The sequence below is a fragment of the Salmo salar genome, chromosome ssa14, assembly GCF_905237065.1.
Source record: "Salmo salar chromosome ssa14, Ssal_v3.1, whole genome shotgun sequence".
NCBI lineage: Eukaryota > Metazoa > Chordata > Actinopteri > Salmoniformes > Salmonidae > Salmo > Salmo salar.
Window position 1 is genome coordinate 100370756 of NC_059455.1, and position 14753 is coordinate 100385508.

Genomic DNA, 14753 nt, shown 5'->3' on the forward strand with positions numbered 1-14753 from the left:
TGCTATAAATTCTCAGACAACCCAAAGATTCCTTGATGCCCTTCCAGACTGCCTCTGCCTACCCAAGGACATCAGAGGACAAAAATCAGTTAACCACCTAACCGAGGAACTCAATTTAACCTTGCGCAATACCCTAGATGGGGTTGCACCCCTAAAAACATCTGTCATAAGAAACTAGCTCCCTTGTATACAGAAAATACACGAGCTCTGAAGCAAGCTTCCAGAAAATTGGAACGGAAATGGCGCCACACCAAACTGGAAGTCTTCCGACTAGCTTGGAAAGACTGTACCGTGCAGTATCGAAGAGCCCTCACTGCTGCTCGATCATCCTATTTTTCCAACTTAATTGAGGAAAATAAGAACAATCTGAAATGTCTTTTTGATACTGTCGCAAAGCTAACTAAAAAGCAGCCTTCGCAAATGGAGGATGGCTTTCACTTCAGCAGTAATACATTTATGAACTTCTTTGAGGAAAAGATCATGATCATTAGAAAGCAAATTACAGACTCCTCTTTAAATCTGGGTATTCCTCCAAAGCTCCATTGTCCTGAGTCTACACAACTCTGCCAGGACCTAGGATCAAGGGAGATACTAAAGTGTTTTAGTACTATATCTCTTGACACAATGATGAAAATAATCATGGCCTCCAAATCCTCAAGCTGCATACTGGACCCTATTCCAACTAAACTACTGAAAGAGCTGCTTCCTGTGCTTGGCCCTCCTATGTTGAACATAATAAACGGCTCTCTATCCACCGGATGTGTACCAAGCTCACTAAAAGTGGCAGTAATAAAGCCTCTCTTGAAAAAGCCGAATCTTGATCCAGAAATTATAAAAAACTATCGGCCTATATCGAATCTTCCATTCCTCTCAAGAATTTTAGAAAAAGCTGTTGCACAGCAACTCACTGCCCTCCTGAAGACAAACAATGTATACGAAACGCTTCAGTCTGGTTTTAGACCCCATCATAGCACTGAGACTGCACTTGTGAAGGTGGTAAATGACCTTTTAATGACGTCAGACCGAGGCTCTGCATCTGTCCTCGTGCTCCTAGATCTTAGTGCCGCTTTTGATACCATCGATCACCACATTCTTTTGGAGAGATTGGAAACCCAAATTGGTCTACATGGACAAGTTCTGGCCTGGTTTAGATCTTATCTGTCGGAAAGATATCAGTTTGTCTCTGTGAATGGTTTGTCCTCTGACAAATCAATTGTAAATTTCGGTGTTCCTCAAGGTTCCGTTTTAGGACCACTATTGTTTTCACTATATATTTTACCTCATGGGGATGTCATTCGAAAACATAATGTTAAATTTCACTGCTATGCGGACGACACACAGCTGTACATTTCAATGAAACATGGTGAAGCCCCAAAATTGCCCTCGCTAGAAGCCTGTGTTTCAGATATAAAGAAGTGGATGGCTGCAAACTTTCTACTTTTAAACTCGGACAAAACAGAGATGCTTGTTCTAGGTCCCAAGAAACAAAGAGATCTTCTGTTGAATCTGACAATTAATCTGGATGGTTGTACAGTCGTCTCAAATAAAACTGTGAAGGACCTCGGCGTTAATCTGGACCCTGATCTCTCTTTTGAAGAACATATCAAGACTGTTTCAAGGACAGCTTTTTTCCATCTACGTAACATTGCAAAAATCAGAAACTTTCTGTCCAAAATGATGCAGAAAAATGTATCCATGCTTTTGTTACTTCTAGGCTGGACTACTGCAATGCTCTACTTTCCGGCTACCCGGATAAAGCACTAAACAAACTTCAGTTAGTGCTAAATACGGCTGCTAGAATCCTGACTAGAACCAAAAATTTGATCATATTACTCCAGTGCTAGCCTCCCTACACTGGCTTCCTGTTAAGGCAAGGGCTGATTTCAAGGTTTTACTGCTAACCCACAAAGCATTACATGGGCTTGCTCCTACCTATCTTTCCGATTTGGTCCTGCCGTACATACCTACACGTACGCTACGGTCACAAGACGCAGGCCTCCTAATTGTCCCTAGAATTTCTAAGCAAACGGCTGGAGGTAGGGCTTTCTCCTATAGAGCTCCATTTTTATGGAATGGTCTGCCTACCAATGTGAGAGACGCAGACTCAGTCTCAACCTTTAAGTCTTTACTGAAGACTTATCTCTTCAGTAGGTCCTATGATTAAGTATAGTCTGGCCCAGGAGTGTGAAGGTGAACGGAAAGGCACTGGAGCAACGAACCGCCCTTGCTGTCTCTGCCTTGCCGGTTCCCCTCTTTCCACTGGGTTTCTCTGCCTCTAACCCTTTTACAGGGGCTGAGTCACTGGCTTACTGGTGTTCTTCCATGCCGTCCATGGGAGGGGTGCGTCACTTGAGTGGGTTGAGTCACTGACGTGGTCTTCCTGTCTGGGTTGGCGCCCCCCCCTTGGGTTGTGCCATGGCGGAGATCGTTGTGGGCTATACTCAGCCTTGTCTTAGGACGGTAAGTTGGTGGTTGGAGATATCCCTCTAGTGGTGTGGGGGCTGTGCTTTGGCAAAGTGGGTGGGGTTATATCCTGCCTGTTTGGCCCTGTCCGGGGTATCATCGGATGGGGCCACAGTGTCTTCTGATCCCTCCTGTCTCAGCCTCCAGTATTTATGCTGCAGTAGTTTATGTGTCGGGGGCTAGGGTCAGTCTGTTACATCTGGAGTATTTCTCTTGTCTTATCCGGTGTCCTGTGTGAATTTAAATATGCTCTCTCTAATTCTCTCTTTCTGTCTTTCTCTCGGAGGACCTGAGCCCTAGGACCATGCCTCAGGACTACCTGGTATGATGACTCCTTGCTGTCCCCAGTCCACCTGGCCGTGCTGCTGCTCCAGTTTCAACTGTTCTGCCTGCGGCTATGGAACCCTGACCTGTTCACCGGACGTGCTTGTTGCACCCTCGACAACTACTATGATTATTATTATTTGACCATGCTGGTCATTTATGAACATTTTAACATCTTGACCATGTTCGGTTATAATATCCACCCTGCACAGCCAGAAGAGGACTGGCCACCCCTCATAGCCTGGTTCCTCTCTAGGTTTCTTCCTAGGTTTTTGGCCTTTCTAGGGAGTTTTTCCTAGGGAGTTTTTCCTAGCCACCGTGCTTCTTTCACATGCATTGCTTGCTGTTTGGGGTTTTAGGCTGGGTTTCTGTACAGCACTTTGAGATATCAGCTGATGTACGAAGGGCTATATAAATAAATTTGATTTGATTGGCACACATACACAATCCGTGTCTCAATTGTCTCAAGGCTTAACAATCCTTCTTTAACCTGTCTCCTCCCTTTCATCTACACTGATTTGAAGTGGATTTAACAAGTGACATCAATAAGGGATCATAGCTTTCACCTGGATTCACCTGGTCAGTCTATGTCCTGGAAAAAGCAGGTGTGCTTAATGTTTTGTAAACTCAGTATATAGTAATAGTATATAGTATTACTGTACCTCCATGATACTGATATAGTAGGAGAAGGGGTGACTACAGTTGATATGTTATATATAGTAATAGTATATAGTAGTACTGTACCTCCATGATACTGATATAGTAGGAGAAGGGGTGACTACAGTGGATATATTATATATAGTAATAGTATATAGTATTACTGTACCTCCATGATACTGATATAGTAGGAGAAGGGGTGACTACAGTGGATATATTATATATAGTAATAGTATATAGTATTACTGTACCTCCATGATACTGATATAGTAGGAGAAGGGGTGACTACAGTGGATATATTATATATAGTAATAGTATATAGTAGTACTGTACCTCCATGATACTGATATAGTAGGAGAAGGGGTGACTACAGTGGATATATTATATATAGTAATAGTATATAGTATTACTGTACCTCCATGATACTGATATAGTAGGAGAACGGGGTGATGCGGAGGCCTTTCACCATGATGTCAGACAGGTGGTAGGGGTAGAGCATCAGGTGATCTCGGCTGTACTTCAGCAGCTCCTCATAGTACTTCCTCTCATCCTTCCTCACGTGTCTCACTGGACAGACAGGGGGGAGAGGACAGAGACAGATCAGATAGGGACAGGGGGGAGAGGACAGAGACAGATCAGATAAGGACTGATAAGGACAGACACTGATCAGACAGGGACAGGGGTGAGAGGACACACACTGATCAGATAGGGAGACACTGTGATCAGATAGGGACAGGGGTATGAAGACAGACACTGTGATCAGATAGAGACAGGGGTATGAAGACAGACACTGCGATCAGATAGGGACAGGGGTATGAAGACAGACACTGCGATCAGATAGGGACAGGGGTATGAAGACAGACACTGCGATCAGATAGGGACAGGGGTATGAAGACAGACACTGCGATCAGATAGGGACAGGGGTATGAAGACAGACACTGCGATCAGATAGGGACAGGGGTATGAAGACAGACACTGCGATCAGATAGGGACAGGGGTATGAAGACAGACACTGCGATCAGATAGGGACAGGGGTATGAAGACAGACACTGCGATCAGATAGGGACAGGGGTATGAAGACAGACACTGCGATCAGATAGGGACAGGGGTATGAAGACAGACACTGCGATCAGATAGGGACAGGGGTATGAAGACAGACACTGCGATCAGATAGGGACAGGGGTATGAAGACAGACACTGCGATCAGATAGGGACAGGGGTATGAAGACAGACACTGCGATCAGATAGGGACAGGGGTATGAAGACAGACACTGCGATCAGATAGGGACAGGGGTATGAAGACAGACACTGCGATCAGATAGGGACAGGGGTATGAAGACAGACACTGCGATCAGATAGGGACAGGGGTATGAAGACAGACACTGCGATCAGATAGGGACAGGGGTATGAAGACAGACACTGCGATCAGATAGGGACAGGGGTATGAAGACAGACACTGCGATCAGATAGGGACAGGGGTATGAAGACAGACACTGCGATCAGATAGGGACAGGGGTATGAAGACAGACACTGCGATCAGATAGGGACAGGGGTATGAAGACAGACACTGCGATCAGATAGGGACAGGGGTATGAAGACAGACACTGCGATCAGATAGGGACAGGGGTATGAAGACAGACACTGCGATCAGATAGGGACAGGGGTATGAAGACAGACACTGCGATCAGATAGGGACAGGGGTATGAAGACAGACACTGCGATCAGATAGGGACAGGGGTATGAAGACAGACACTGCGATCAGATAGGGACAGGGGTATGAAGACAGACACTGCGATCAGATAGGGACAGGGGTATGAAGACAGACACTGTGATCAGATAGAGACAGGGGTATGAAGACAGACACTGCGATCAGATAGGGACAGGGGTATGAAGACAGACACTGCGATCAGATAGGGACAGGGGTATGAAGACAGACACTGCGATCAGATAGGGACAGGGGTATGAAGACAGACACTGCGATCAGATAGGGACAGGGGTATGAAGACAGACACTGCGATCAGATAGGGACAGGGGTATGAAGACAGACACTGTGATCAGATAGAGACAGGGGTATGAAGACAGACACTGCGATCAGATAGGGAAAGACGGCGGTGTTTTAGAAATAACAGCGACCACGCAGGATATTAAAATCACCACTCTGACTCTCAGTGGGTGTGTCCCACTGTCAGCCTATCAGAACGGTCCCTGCTCATTTAAAAGAATAACACAATGGAGTTTTATTTTTGAAGAACAAGGCTCATTAAGCTCTCCAGTTTCATGTTTGGATCCAAAGCAGTGAGATGTTTTACTGTAAGTAGAGGAATCCTGGGTCTGTGGTTCATTAGGTCTACTGACAACTTTTTTTTTTTTTTAACAATGACAACAGCAGGTGCTTTCAGATACATAGGGTCCCATAATAAATGTGCTGTAAGTACTGAGCAATAAAATGATTTATGATTGGTTATAATTGGCCTTCAGAAAGTATTCACACATTGACTTTTTCCACAATGGTCATGAAATGTTATTTGATTGAAACCATACTAAGGTTTTTCATATATAATATAATGACAAGTTTACACTTCCTCTATGGCAAAGATATTTCTATGGGTCTTCCCTTTCATCTGTGTTAGTTAGCTAGTTACTGGCTAGCTAGGTCTTTATATGTGTTAGCTAGTTACTGGCTAGCTAGGTCTTCATCTGTGTTAGCTAGCTAGTTACTGGCTAGCTAGGGCTTCATCTGTCTGGTGTTAGCTAGTTACTGGCTAGCTGGGTCTTCATCTGTCTGCTGTTAGCTAGTTACTGGCTAGCTAGGTCTTTATCTGTGTTAGCTAGTTACTGGCTAGCTAGGTCTTTATCTGTGTTAGCTAGTTACTGGCTAGCTAGGTCTTTATGTCTGGTGTTAGCTAGTTAATGGCTAGCTAGGTCTTCATCTGGGTCTGGTGTTAGCTAGTTACTGGCTAGCTAGGTCTTCATCTGTCTGGTATTAGCTAGTTACTTGCTAGCTAGGTCTTCATCTGTCTGGTGTTAGCTAGTTACTGGCTAGCTAGGTCTTTATCTGTCTGGTGTTAGCTAGTTACTGGCTAGCTAGGTCTTCATCTGTCTGGTGTTAGCTAGTTACTGGCTAGCCATGTCTTCATCTGTCTGGTGTTAGCTAGTTACTGGCTAGCTAGGTCTTCATCTGTCTGGTGTTAGCTAGTTACTGGCTAGCTAGGTCTTCATCTGTCTGGTGTTAGCTAGTTAATGGCTAGCTAGGTCTTCATGTCTGGTATTAGCTAGTTACTGGCTAGCTAGGTCTTTATCTGGGTCTGGTGTTAGCTAGTTACTGGCTAGCTAGGTCTTCATCTGTCTGGTGTTAGCTAGTTACTGGCTAGTTAGGTCTTCATGTCTGGTATTAGCTAGTTACTGGCTAGCTAGGTCTTCATCTGTCTGGTGTTAGCTAGTTACAGGCTAGCTAGGTCGTCATCTGTCTGGTGTTAGCTAGTTACAGGCTAGCTAGGTCTTCATCTGTGTTAGTTAGCTAGTTACTGGCTAGCTAGGTCTTCATCTGTCTGGTGTTAGCTAGTTACTGGCTAGCTAGGTCTTTATCTGTGTTAGCTAGTTACTTGCTAGCTAGGTCTTTATCTGTGTTAGCTAGTTACTGGCTAGCTAGGTCTTTATCTGTGTTAGCTAGTTACTGGCTAGCTAGGTCTTTATGTCTGGTGTTAGCTAGTTAATGGCTAGCTAGGTCTTCATCTGGGTCTGGTGTTAGCTAGTTACTGGCTAGCTAGGTCTTCATCTGGGTCTGGTGTTAGCTAGTTACTGGCTAGCTAGGTCTTCATCTGTCTGGTATTAGCTAGTTACTGGCTAGCTAGGTCTTCATCTGTCTGGTGTTAGCTAGTTACTGGCTAGCTAGGTCTTTATCTGTCTGGTGTTAGCTAGTTACTGGCTAGCTAGGTCTTCATCTGTCTGGTGTTAGCTAGTTACTGGCTAGCCATGTCTTCATCTGTCTGGTGTTAGCTAGTTACTGGCTAGCTAGGTCTTCAGCTGTCTGGTGTTAGCTAGTTACTGGCTAGCTAGGTCTTCATCTGTCTGGTGTTAGCTAGTTACTGGCTAGCTAGGTCTTCATCTGTCTGGTGTTAGCTAGTTACTGGCTAGCCAGGTCTTCATCTGTCTGGTGTTAGCTAGTTACTGGCTAGCCATGTCTTCATCTGTCTGGTGTTAGCTAGTTACTGGCTAGTTAGGTCTTCATGTCTGGTATTAGCTAGTTACTGGCTAGCTAGGTCTTCATGTCTGGTATTAGCTAGTTACTGGCTAGCTAGGTCTTCATCTGTCTGGTGTTAGCTAGTTACTGGCTAGCTAGGTCTTCATCTGTCTGGTGTTAGCTAGTTACTGGCTAGCTAGGTCTTCAGCTGTCTGGTGTTAGCTAGTTACTGGCTAGCTAGGTCTTCAGCTGTCTGGTGTTAGCTAGTTACTGGCTAGCTAGGTCTTCATCTGTGTTAGTTAGCTAGTTACTGGCTAACTAGGTCTTTATCTGTGTTAGCTAGTTACTGGCTAGCTAGGTCTTTATCTGTGTTAGCTAGTTACTGGCTAGCTAGGTCTTTATGTCTGGTGTTAGCTAGTTACTGGCTAGCTAGGTCTTCATCTGTCTGGTGTTAGCTAGTTACTGGCTAGCTAGGTCTTCATCTGTGTTAGTTAGCTAGTTACTGGCTAGCTAGGTCTTTATCTGTGTTAGCTAGTTACTGGCTAGCTAGGTCTTTATGTCTGGTGTTAGCTAGTTACTGGCTAGCTAGGTCTTCATCTGTCTGGTGTTAGCTAGTTACTGGCTAGCTAGGTCTTCATCTGTGTTAGTTAGCTAGTTACTGGTTAGCTAGGTCTTTATCTGTGTTAGCTAGTTACTGGCTAGCTAGGTCTTTATGTCTGGTATTAGCTAGTTACTGGCTAGCTAGGTCTTCATCTGGGTCTGGTGTTAGCTAGTTACAGGCTAGCTAGGTCTTCATCTGTCTGGTGTTAGCTAGTTAATGGCTAGCTAGGTCTTCATGTCTGGTATTAGCTAGTTACTGGCTAGCTAGGTCTTTATCTGGGTCTGGTGTTAGCTAGTTACTGGCTAGCTAGGTCTTCATCTGGGTCTGGTGTTAGCTAGTTACTGGCTAGCTAGGTCTTCATCTGTCTGGTGTTAGCTAGTTACTGGCTAGTTAGGTCTTCATGTCTGGTATTAGCTAGTTACTGGCTAGCTAGGTCTTCATCTGTCTGGTGTTAGCTAGTTACAGGCTAGCTAGGTCTTCATCTGTCTGGTGTTAGCTAGTTACAAGCTAGCTAGGTCTTCATCTGTGTTAGTTAGCTAGTTACTGGCTAGCTAGGTCTTCATCTGTCTGGTGTTAGCTAGTTACAGGCTAGCTAGGTCTTCATCTGTCTGGTGTTAGCTACACGTACGCTACGGTCACAAGACGCAGGCTTCCTTACTGTCCGTAGAATTTATAACCAAACAGCTGGAGGCAGGGCTTTCTCCTATAGAGCTCAATTTTTATGGAATGGTCTGCCTATCCATGTGAGAAACGCAGACTCTGTCTCGACTTAAGTCGTTATTGAAGATTCATCTTTCAGTAGGTCCTATGATTGAGTGTAGTCTGGCCCAGGAGTGTGAAGGTTAACAGAAAGGCTGGAGCAACGAACATCCCTTGCTGTCTCTGCCTGGCCGGTTCCCCTCTCTCCACTGGGATTCTCTGCCTCTAACCCTATTACAGGGGCTGAGTCACTGGCTTACTGGTGCTCTTCCATGCCGTCCCTAGGAGGGGTGCGTCACTTGAGTGGGTTGAGTCACTGACGTGGTCTTCCTGTCTGGGTTGGTGCCCCCCCCTTGGGTTGTGCCGTGGCGGAGATCTTTGTGGGCTATACTCGGCCTTGTCTCAGGATGGTAAGTTGGTGGTTGAAGACATACCTCTAGTGGTGTGGGGGCTGTGCTTTGGCAAAGTGGGTGGGGTTATATCCTGCCTGTTTGGCCCTGTCCGGGGGGTTTCATCGGATGGGGCCACAGTGTCTCCTGACCCCTCCTGTCTCAGCCTCCAGTATTTATGCTGCAATAGTTTATGTGTCGGGGGGCTAGGGTCAGTCTGTTATATCTGGAGTATTTCTCATGTCTTATCCAGTGTCCTGTGTGAATTTAAATATGCTCTCTCTAATTCTCTCAGAAGAAGACTGGCCACCCCACATAGCCTGGTTCCTCTCTAGGTTTCTTCCTAGGTTCTGGCCTTTCTAGGGAGTTTTTCCTAGCCACCGTGCTTCTACATCTGCATTGCTTGCTGTTTGGGGTTTTAGGCTGGGTTTCTGTACAGCACTTTGTGACATCAGCTGATGTAAAAAGATAAATACATTTGATTGATTGATTAGCCACAATAGTGGACTTTGCGGTTAACCTTCAAAATAAAAGTATATCATAATTCTACTATTTGTATTCATTTGCATCACTGTCAATGACATAATTTTATTTTGAAGGCAAAACGCAAATTCTACTATTGTGCCTAATCCTTATTGTGGCTAGCTTCACAACACAACCCGGTCCAGTCGAGCCTCACTAGCCAGATGAAGCTAGCTGGCTGCTTATAACGTTAGCTTAAGGGCAACAGGGTTAAGTAGCTGGCTAGCTATTTCTTTTCATGAACTGAAGTTCAATTTCAATAGGTGAACAACAATTCTTATAAGGATTCCTAAAACAAGGATTCCTAAATTATTGCTAAGAATAATGAACATGACTGCAGTTTCTACTGGTCATTGTTTTCAGGCTGGTTGTATTGGAGTTAGCTAAGTAACAAGCTAAAGCTAGCTTCCCCAGAAGTTGCGGTCAAACAAATGATGCTTTATTACCAACGCGGTATTGTAAACATCGTTCGTGGCCGGTGTTTGCAGACTTTTTTGTACTGCTTTGACAGTGCTACTGTATCTTCTTTGACACGCAAAGACCCAAACAGCGTTCCATAGTATGTATGTCATGAAGCTAATAGCAGTGACGCTATTACCGCGTAACTCCAGTAGGGCAACATCTGAAAAATAGCGCACTTGGTAGTGTTAACCGGTGCTCGACCAGTCGGCGAAAGCCAACATCACCCACGACAGAGAACGGTTATCGTCAAGGGCAATGAATTCCATTATCTTGGCGTTAATGGATTTCGCCTTTGAGTTGTCTCGCTGAAATGTTCTTACTCTTTCAAATGACTGCTGGACTTGTTGACTGCTCGATCCACACAGCAGACATTGTGGGCGAGGTTAGGAATGCTGTGGTGCACGTGTAGCGCAAAATTTTACGTGGCGTCATTACGTCATGAACCTACGTTATATTAGGTATGCACGTCAGCTTTGACATCGGTTTTGCACATCGGGCGTTAAACTAGACACCGGCCGATACCGATGTTGGCATTTTTAGCTAATGTCGGCCGATTCTAATATGTTCACCGATATATCGTGCATCCCTAGTATTTTGTGTAGATCGATTACAATTTTTTTTTTTATGAAATCCATTTTAATCCCACTTTGTAACACAACAAAATCTGGAAAATGTCAAGGGGTGTGAAAACTTTCTGTGCTTGCCCTGAAATGAGGGGTGGATATTGTAGTCTACAACATAGTTATTCTGACAAGCCTGAGACTTCCATGCATTCCACTCCTCCCACGCTGACCCCTCCCACGCTGACTCCTCCCACGCTGACTCCTCCCACGCTGACTCACCTAGGTTATTGCGGAACCTCAGCTGGTTGCGGATACTGTACAGCTGCACGTGTTTTTCATATTCACGCTGCGAGTTCCCAACACTCTGGAAATGAAAACAGGACATTTAGATGCATTAATATACAAATAAATAAAATAAAAATCACATTTTATTTGTCACATGCCCCGAATACAACAAGTGTAGACCATACCGTAAAATGCTTACTTAGGAGTCCATTCCCAACAATGCAGTTAAAAAGACAATTAACAAATAGATAAAAAGATAATAGTAACACTGTATACAGACTAATATACACGGAGTACCTGGACCGAGTCAGTGTTCTGGGGTACGAGGTCGTTGGGGTGATTGATTGAGGTAATTTGCATATGTAGGTTTGGTTAGGTTATTGGTTGATTGAAATACTATGTACATGTCGGTAGGGGGTGAAAAGCAGACCGTCCAGGTAGCCGTTTAATTAGCTGTTCAGCAGTCTGATGGCTTGGGGGTAGAAGCTGTTCAGCAGTCTGATGGCTTGGGGGGTAGAAGCTGTTCAGCAGTCTGATGGCCTGGGGGTAGAAGCTGTTCAGCAGTCTGGTGGCTTGGGGGTAGAAGCTGTTCAGCAGTCTGATGGCTTGGGGTAGAAGCTGTTCAGCAGTCTGATGGCTGGGGGTAGAAGCTGTTCAGCAGTCTGATGGCTGGGGGTAGAAGCTGTTCAGCAGTCTGATGGCTTGGGGGTAGAAGCTGTTCAGCAGTCTGATGGCTTGGGGGTAGAAGCTGTTCAGCAGTCTGATGGCTTGGGGGGTAGAAGCTGTTCAGCAGTCTGATGGCTTGGGGGGTAGAAGCTGTTCAGCAGTCTGATGGCTTGGGGGTAGAAGCTGTTCAGCAGTCTGATGGCTTGGTGGGTAGAAGCTGTTCAGCAGTCTGATGGCTTGGGGGTAGAAGCTGTTCAGCAGTCTGATGGCTGGGGGTAGAAGCTGTTCAGCAGTCTGATGGCTGGGGGTAGAAGCTGTTCAGCAGTCTGATGGCTTGGGGGTAGAAGCTGTTCAGCAGTCTGATGGCTTGGGGGTAGAAGCTGTTCAGCAGTCTGATGGCTTGGGGGTAGAAGCTGTTCAGCAGTCTGATGGCTTGGGGGTAAGAAGCTGTTCAGCAGTCTGATGGCTTGGGGGTAGAAGCTGTTCAGCAGTCTGGTGGCTTGGGGGTAGAAGCTGTTCAGCAGTCTGATGGCTTGGGGGGTAGAAGCTGTTCAGCAGTCTGATGGCTTGGGGGGTAGAAGCTGTTCAGCAGTCTGATGGCTTGGGGGTAGAAGCTGTTCAGCAGTCTGATGGCTTGGGGGTAGAAGCTGTTCAGCAGTCTGATGGCTTGGGGTAGAAGCTGTTCAGCAGTCTGATGGCTTGGGGGTAGAAGCTGTTCAGCAGTCTGATGGCTTGGGGGTAGAAGCTGTTCAGCAGTCTGATGGCTTGGGGGTAGAAGCTGTTCAGCAGTCTGATGGCTTGGGGGTAGAAGCTGTTCAGCAGTCTGATGGCTTGGGGGGTAGAAGCTGTTCAGCAGTCTGATGGCTTGGGGGGTAGAAGCTGTTCAGCAGTCTGATGGCTTGGGGGTAGAAGCTGTTCAGCAGTCTGATGGCTTGGTGGGTAGAAGCTGTTCAGCAGTCTGATGGCTTGGGGGTAGAAGCTGTTCAGCAGTCTGATGGCTGGGGGGTAGAAGCTGTTCAGCAGTCTGATGGCTGGGGGGTAGAAGCTGTTCAGCAGTCTGATGGCTTGGGGGTAGAAGCTGTTCAGCAGTCTGATGGCTTGGGGGTAGAAGCTGTTCAGCAGTCTGATGGCTTGGGGGTAGAAGCTGTTCAGCAGTCTGATGGCTTGGGGGTAGAAGCTGTTCAGCAGTCTGATGGCTTGGGGGTAGAAGCTGTTCAGCAGTCTGATGGCTTGGGGGTAGAAGCTGTTCAGCAGTCTGATGGCTTGGGGGTAGAAGCTGTTCAGCAGTCTGATGGCTTGGGGGTAGAAGCTGTTCAGCAGTCTGATGGCTTGGGGGTAGAAGCTGTTCAGCAGTCTGATGGCTTGGGGGTAGAAGCTGTTCATCAGTCTGATGGCTTGGGGGTAGAAGCTGTTCATCAGTCTGATGGCTTGGGGGGTAGAAGCTGTTCAGGAGTCTTATGGCTGGGGGTAGAAGCTGTTCATCAGTCTTATGGCTTGGGGGGTAGAAGCTGTTTAGAAGCCTCTTGGACCTAGACTTGGTGCTCCGGTACCGCTTGCCTTGTGGTAGCAGGGAGAACAGCCTATGACTAGAGTGGCTGGAGTCTTTGACCATATTTAGGACCTTTTCTGACACCGCCTGGTATAGAGGTCCTGGATGGCAGGGAGCTCTGCCCAGTACATCAGTGATGTACTGGGCCGTAAGCACTACCCTCTGTACAGTAACATACACAGTAACTCAGTAAGTATTAAAGCCTACAGAAAGGTCATGTAGAGGTGATTGAATACTGCATTATAGAGCTTGCATATTAAACACAATGCATTCAATCTCATTCATACCGCTGCTCTAAAATAAAAAATAAAAGATGTCTCTGACATCTTGGCATAGTAGCTCAACGCTTATGATGCGGTGGGATTTATTAACGATATGTAGTAGTGATGAATAGATCATTCCCTGTATTATAACAATTTCTTTGCTGATCAAAAAACATTTCGAGTAACCCTAGTTGCTTGACATGGTAGATAATAGATAACACAATACAGCTCATTTTCATTCGACCGCTAGCTGATAGCTGTTTAGCTATAATCGTGACATTACGCCACCTGTCAAAACTCATGTGATTAAGAATGCGCTGCTACACCAAGATAGGCAGCCAGCTAGTTAGGTAATGGAGATGATGCTTTCAGGTGCTACACCAAGCTAGGCAGCCAGCTAGTTAGGTAATGGAGATGATGCTTTCAGGTGCTACACCAAGCTAGGCAGCCAGCTAGTGAGGTAATGGAGATGATGCTTTCAGGTGCTACACCAAGCTAGGCAGCCAGCTAGTTAGGTAGTGATGCTTTCAGGTGCTACACCAAGCTAGGCAGCCAGCTAGTTAGGTAATGGAGATGATGCTTTCAGGTGCTACACCAAGCTAGGCAGCCAGCTAGTTAGGTAGTGATGCTTTCAGGTGCTACACCAAGCTAGGCAGCCAGCTAGTTAGGTAATGGAGATGATGCTTTCAGGTGCTACACCAAGCTAGGCAGCCAGCTAGTTAGGTAATGGAGCGGTGTCCTGATGATGCTTTCAGGTGCTACACCAAGCTAGGCAGCCAGCTAGTTAGGTAATGGAGATGATGCTTTCAGGTGCTACACCAAGCTAGGCAGCCAGCTAGTTAGGTAGTGATGCTTTCAGGTGCTACACCAAGCTAGGCAGCCAGCTCGTTAGGTAATGGAGCGGTGTTCTAATGATGCTTTCAGGTGAATGACAAAACCACTGTCGTTGCAGTAATGAACGGACGGGAGAAAAGTTAACTGACAAGATGTAAGCTAGTTAGCTAGCTGTGGAATAGCTTTTTAGCTAGCTAGATCAGGGGTTCCCAAACGTTTAGTTGTTTTGGTGGTTTTTTTGCGTTAACACTACACAGCTGATACAAATAACCAAAGCTTGATGATGAGTTGGGTTA

The 14753-nt window shown here is 45.9% G+C and overlaps 1 protein-coding gene across 3 annotated transcripts in view; it reads right to left on the reverse strand.

The window, feature by feature from the left end:
- The window catches only part of fam91a1 (family with sequence similarity 91 member A1), a 112769-nt gene that overhangs the window by 97675 nt on the left and 341 nt on the right, over window positions 1-14753 (reverse strand). For 2 of the 3 annotated variants that reach the window (XM_045695090.1, XM_045695088.1), the window contains exons 2-3: window positions 11140-11224; window positions 3860-4011 (exon numbers count right to left, since the gene is read on the reverse strand). In XM_045695090.1, coding sequence (XP_045551046.1) covers window positions 3860-4011; window positions 11140-11224 — 237 coding nt within the window. Of the gene's footprint in view, window positions 1-3859; window positions 4012-11139; window positions 11225-11442; window positions 11652-14753 lie in introns of those variants that run through there. The other variant, XM_045695089.1, reaches the window with a different exon arrangement.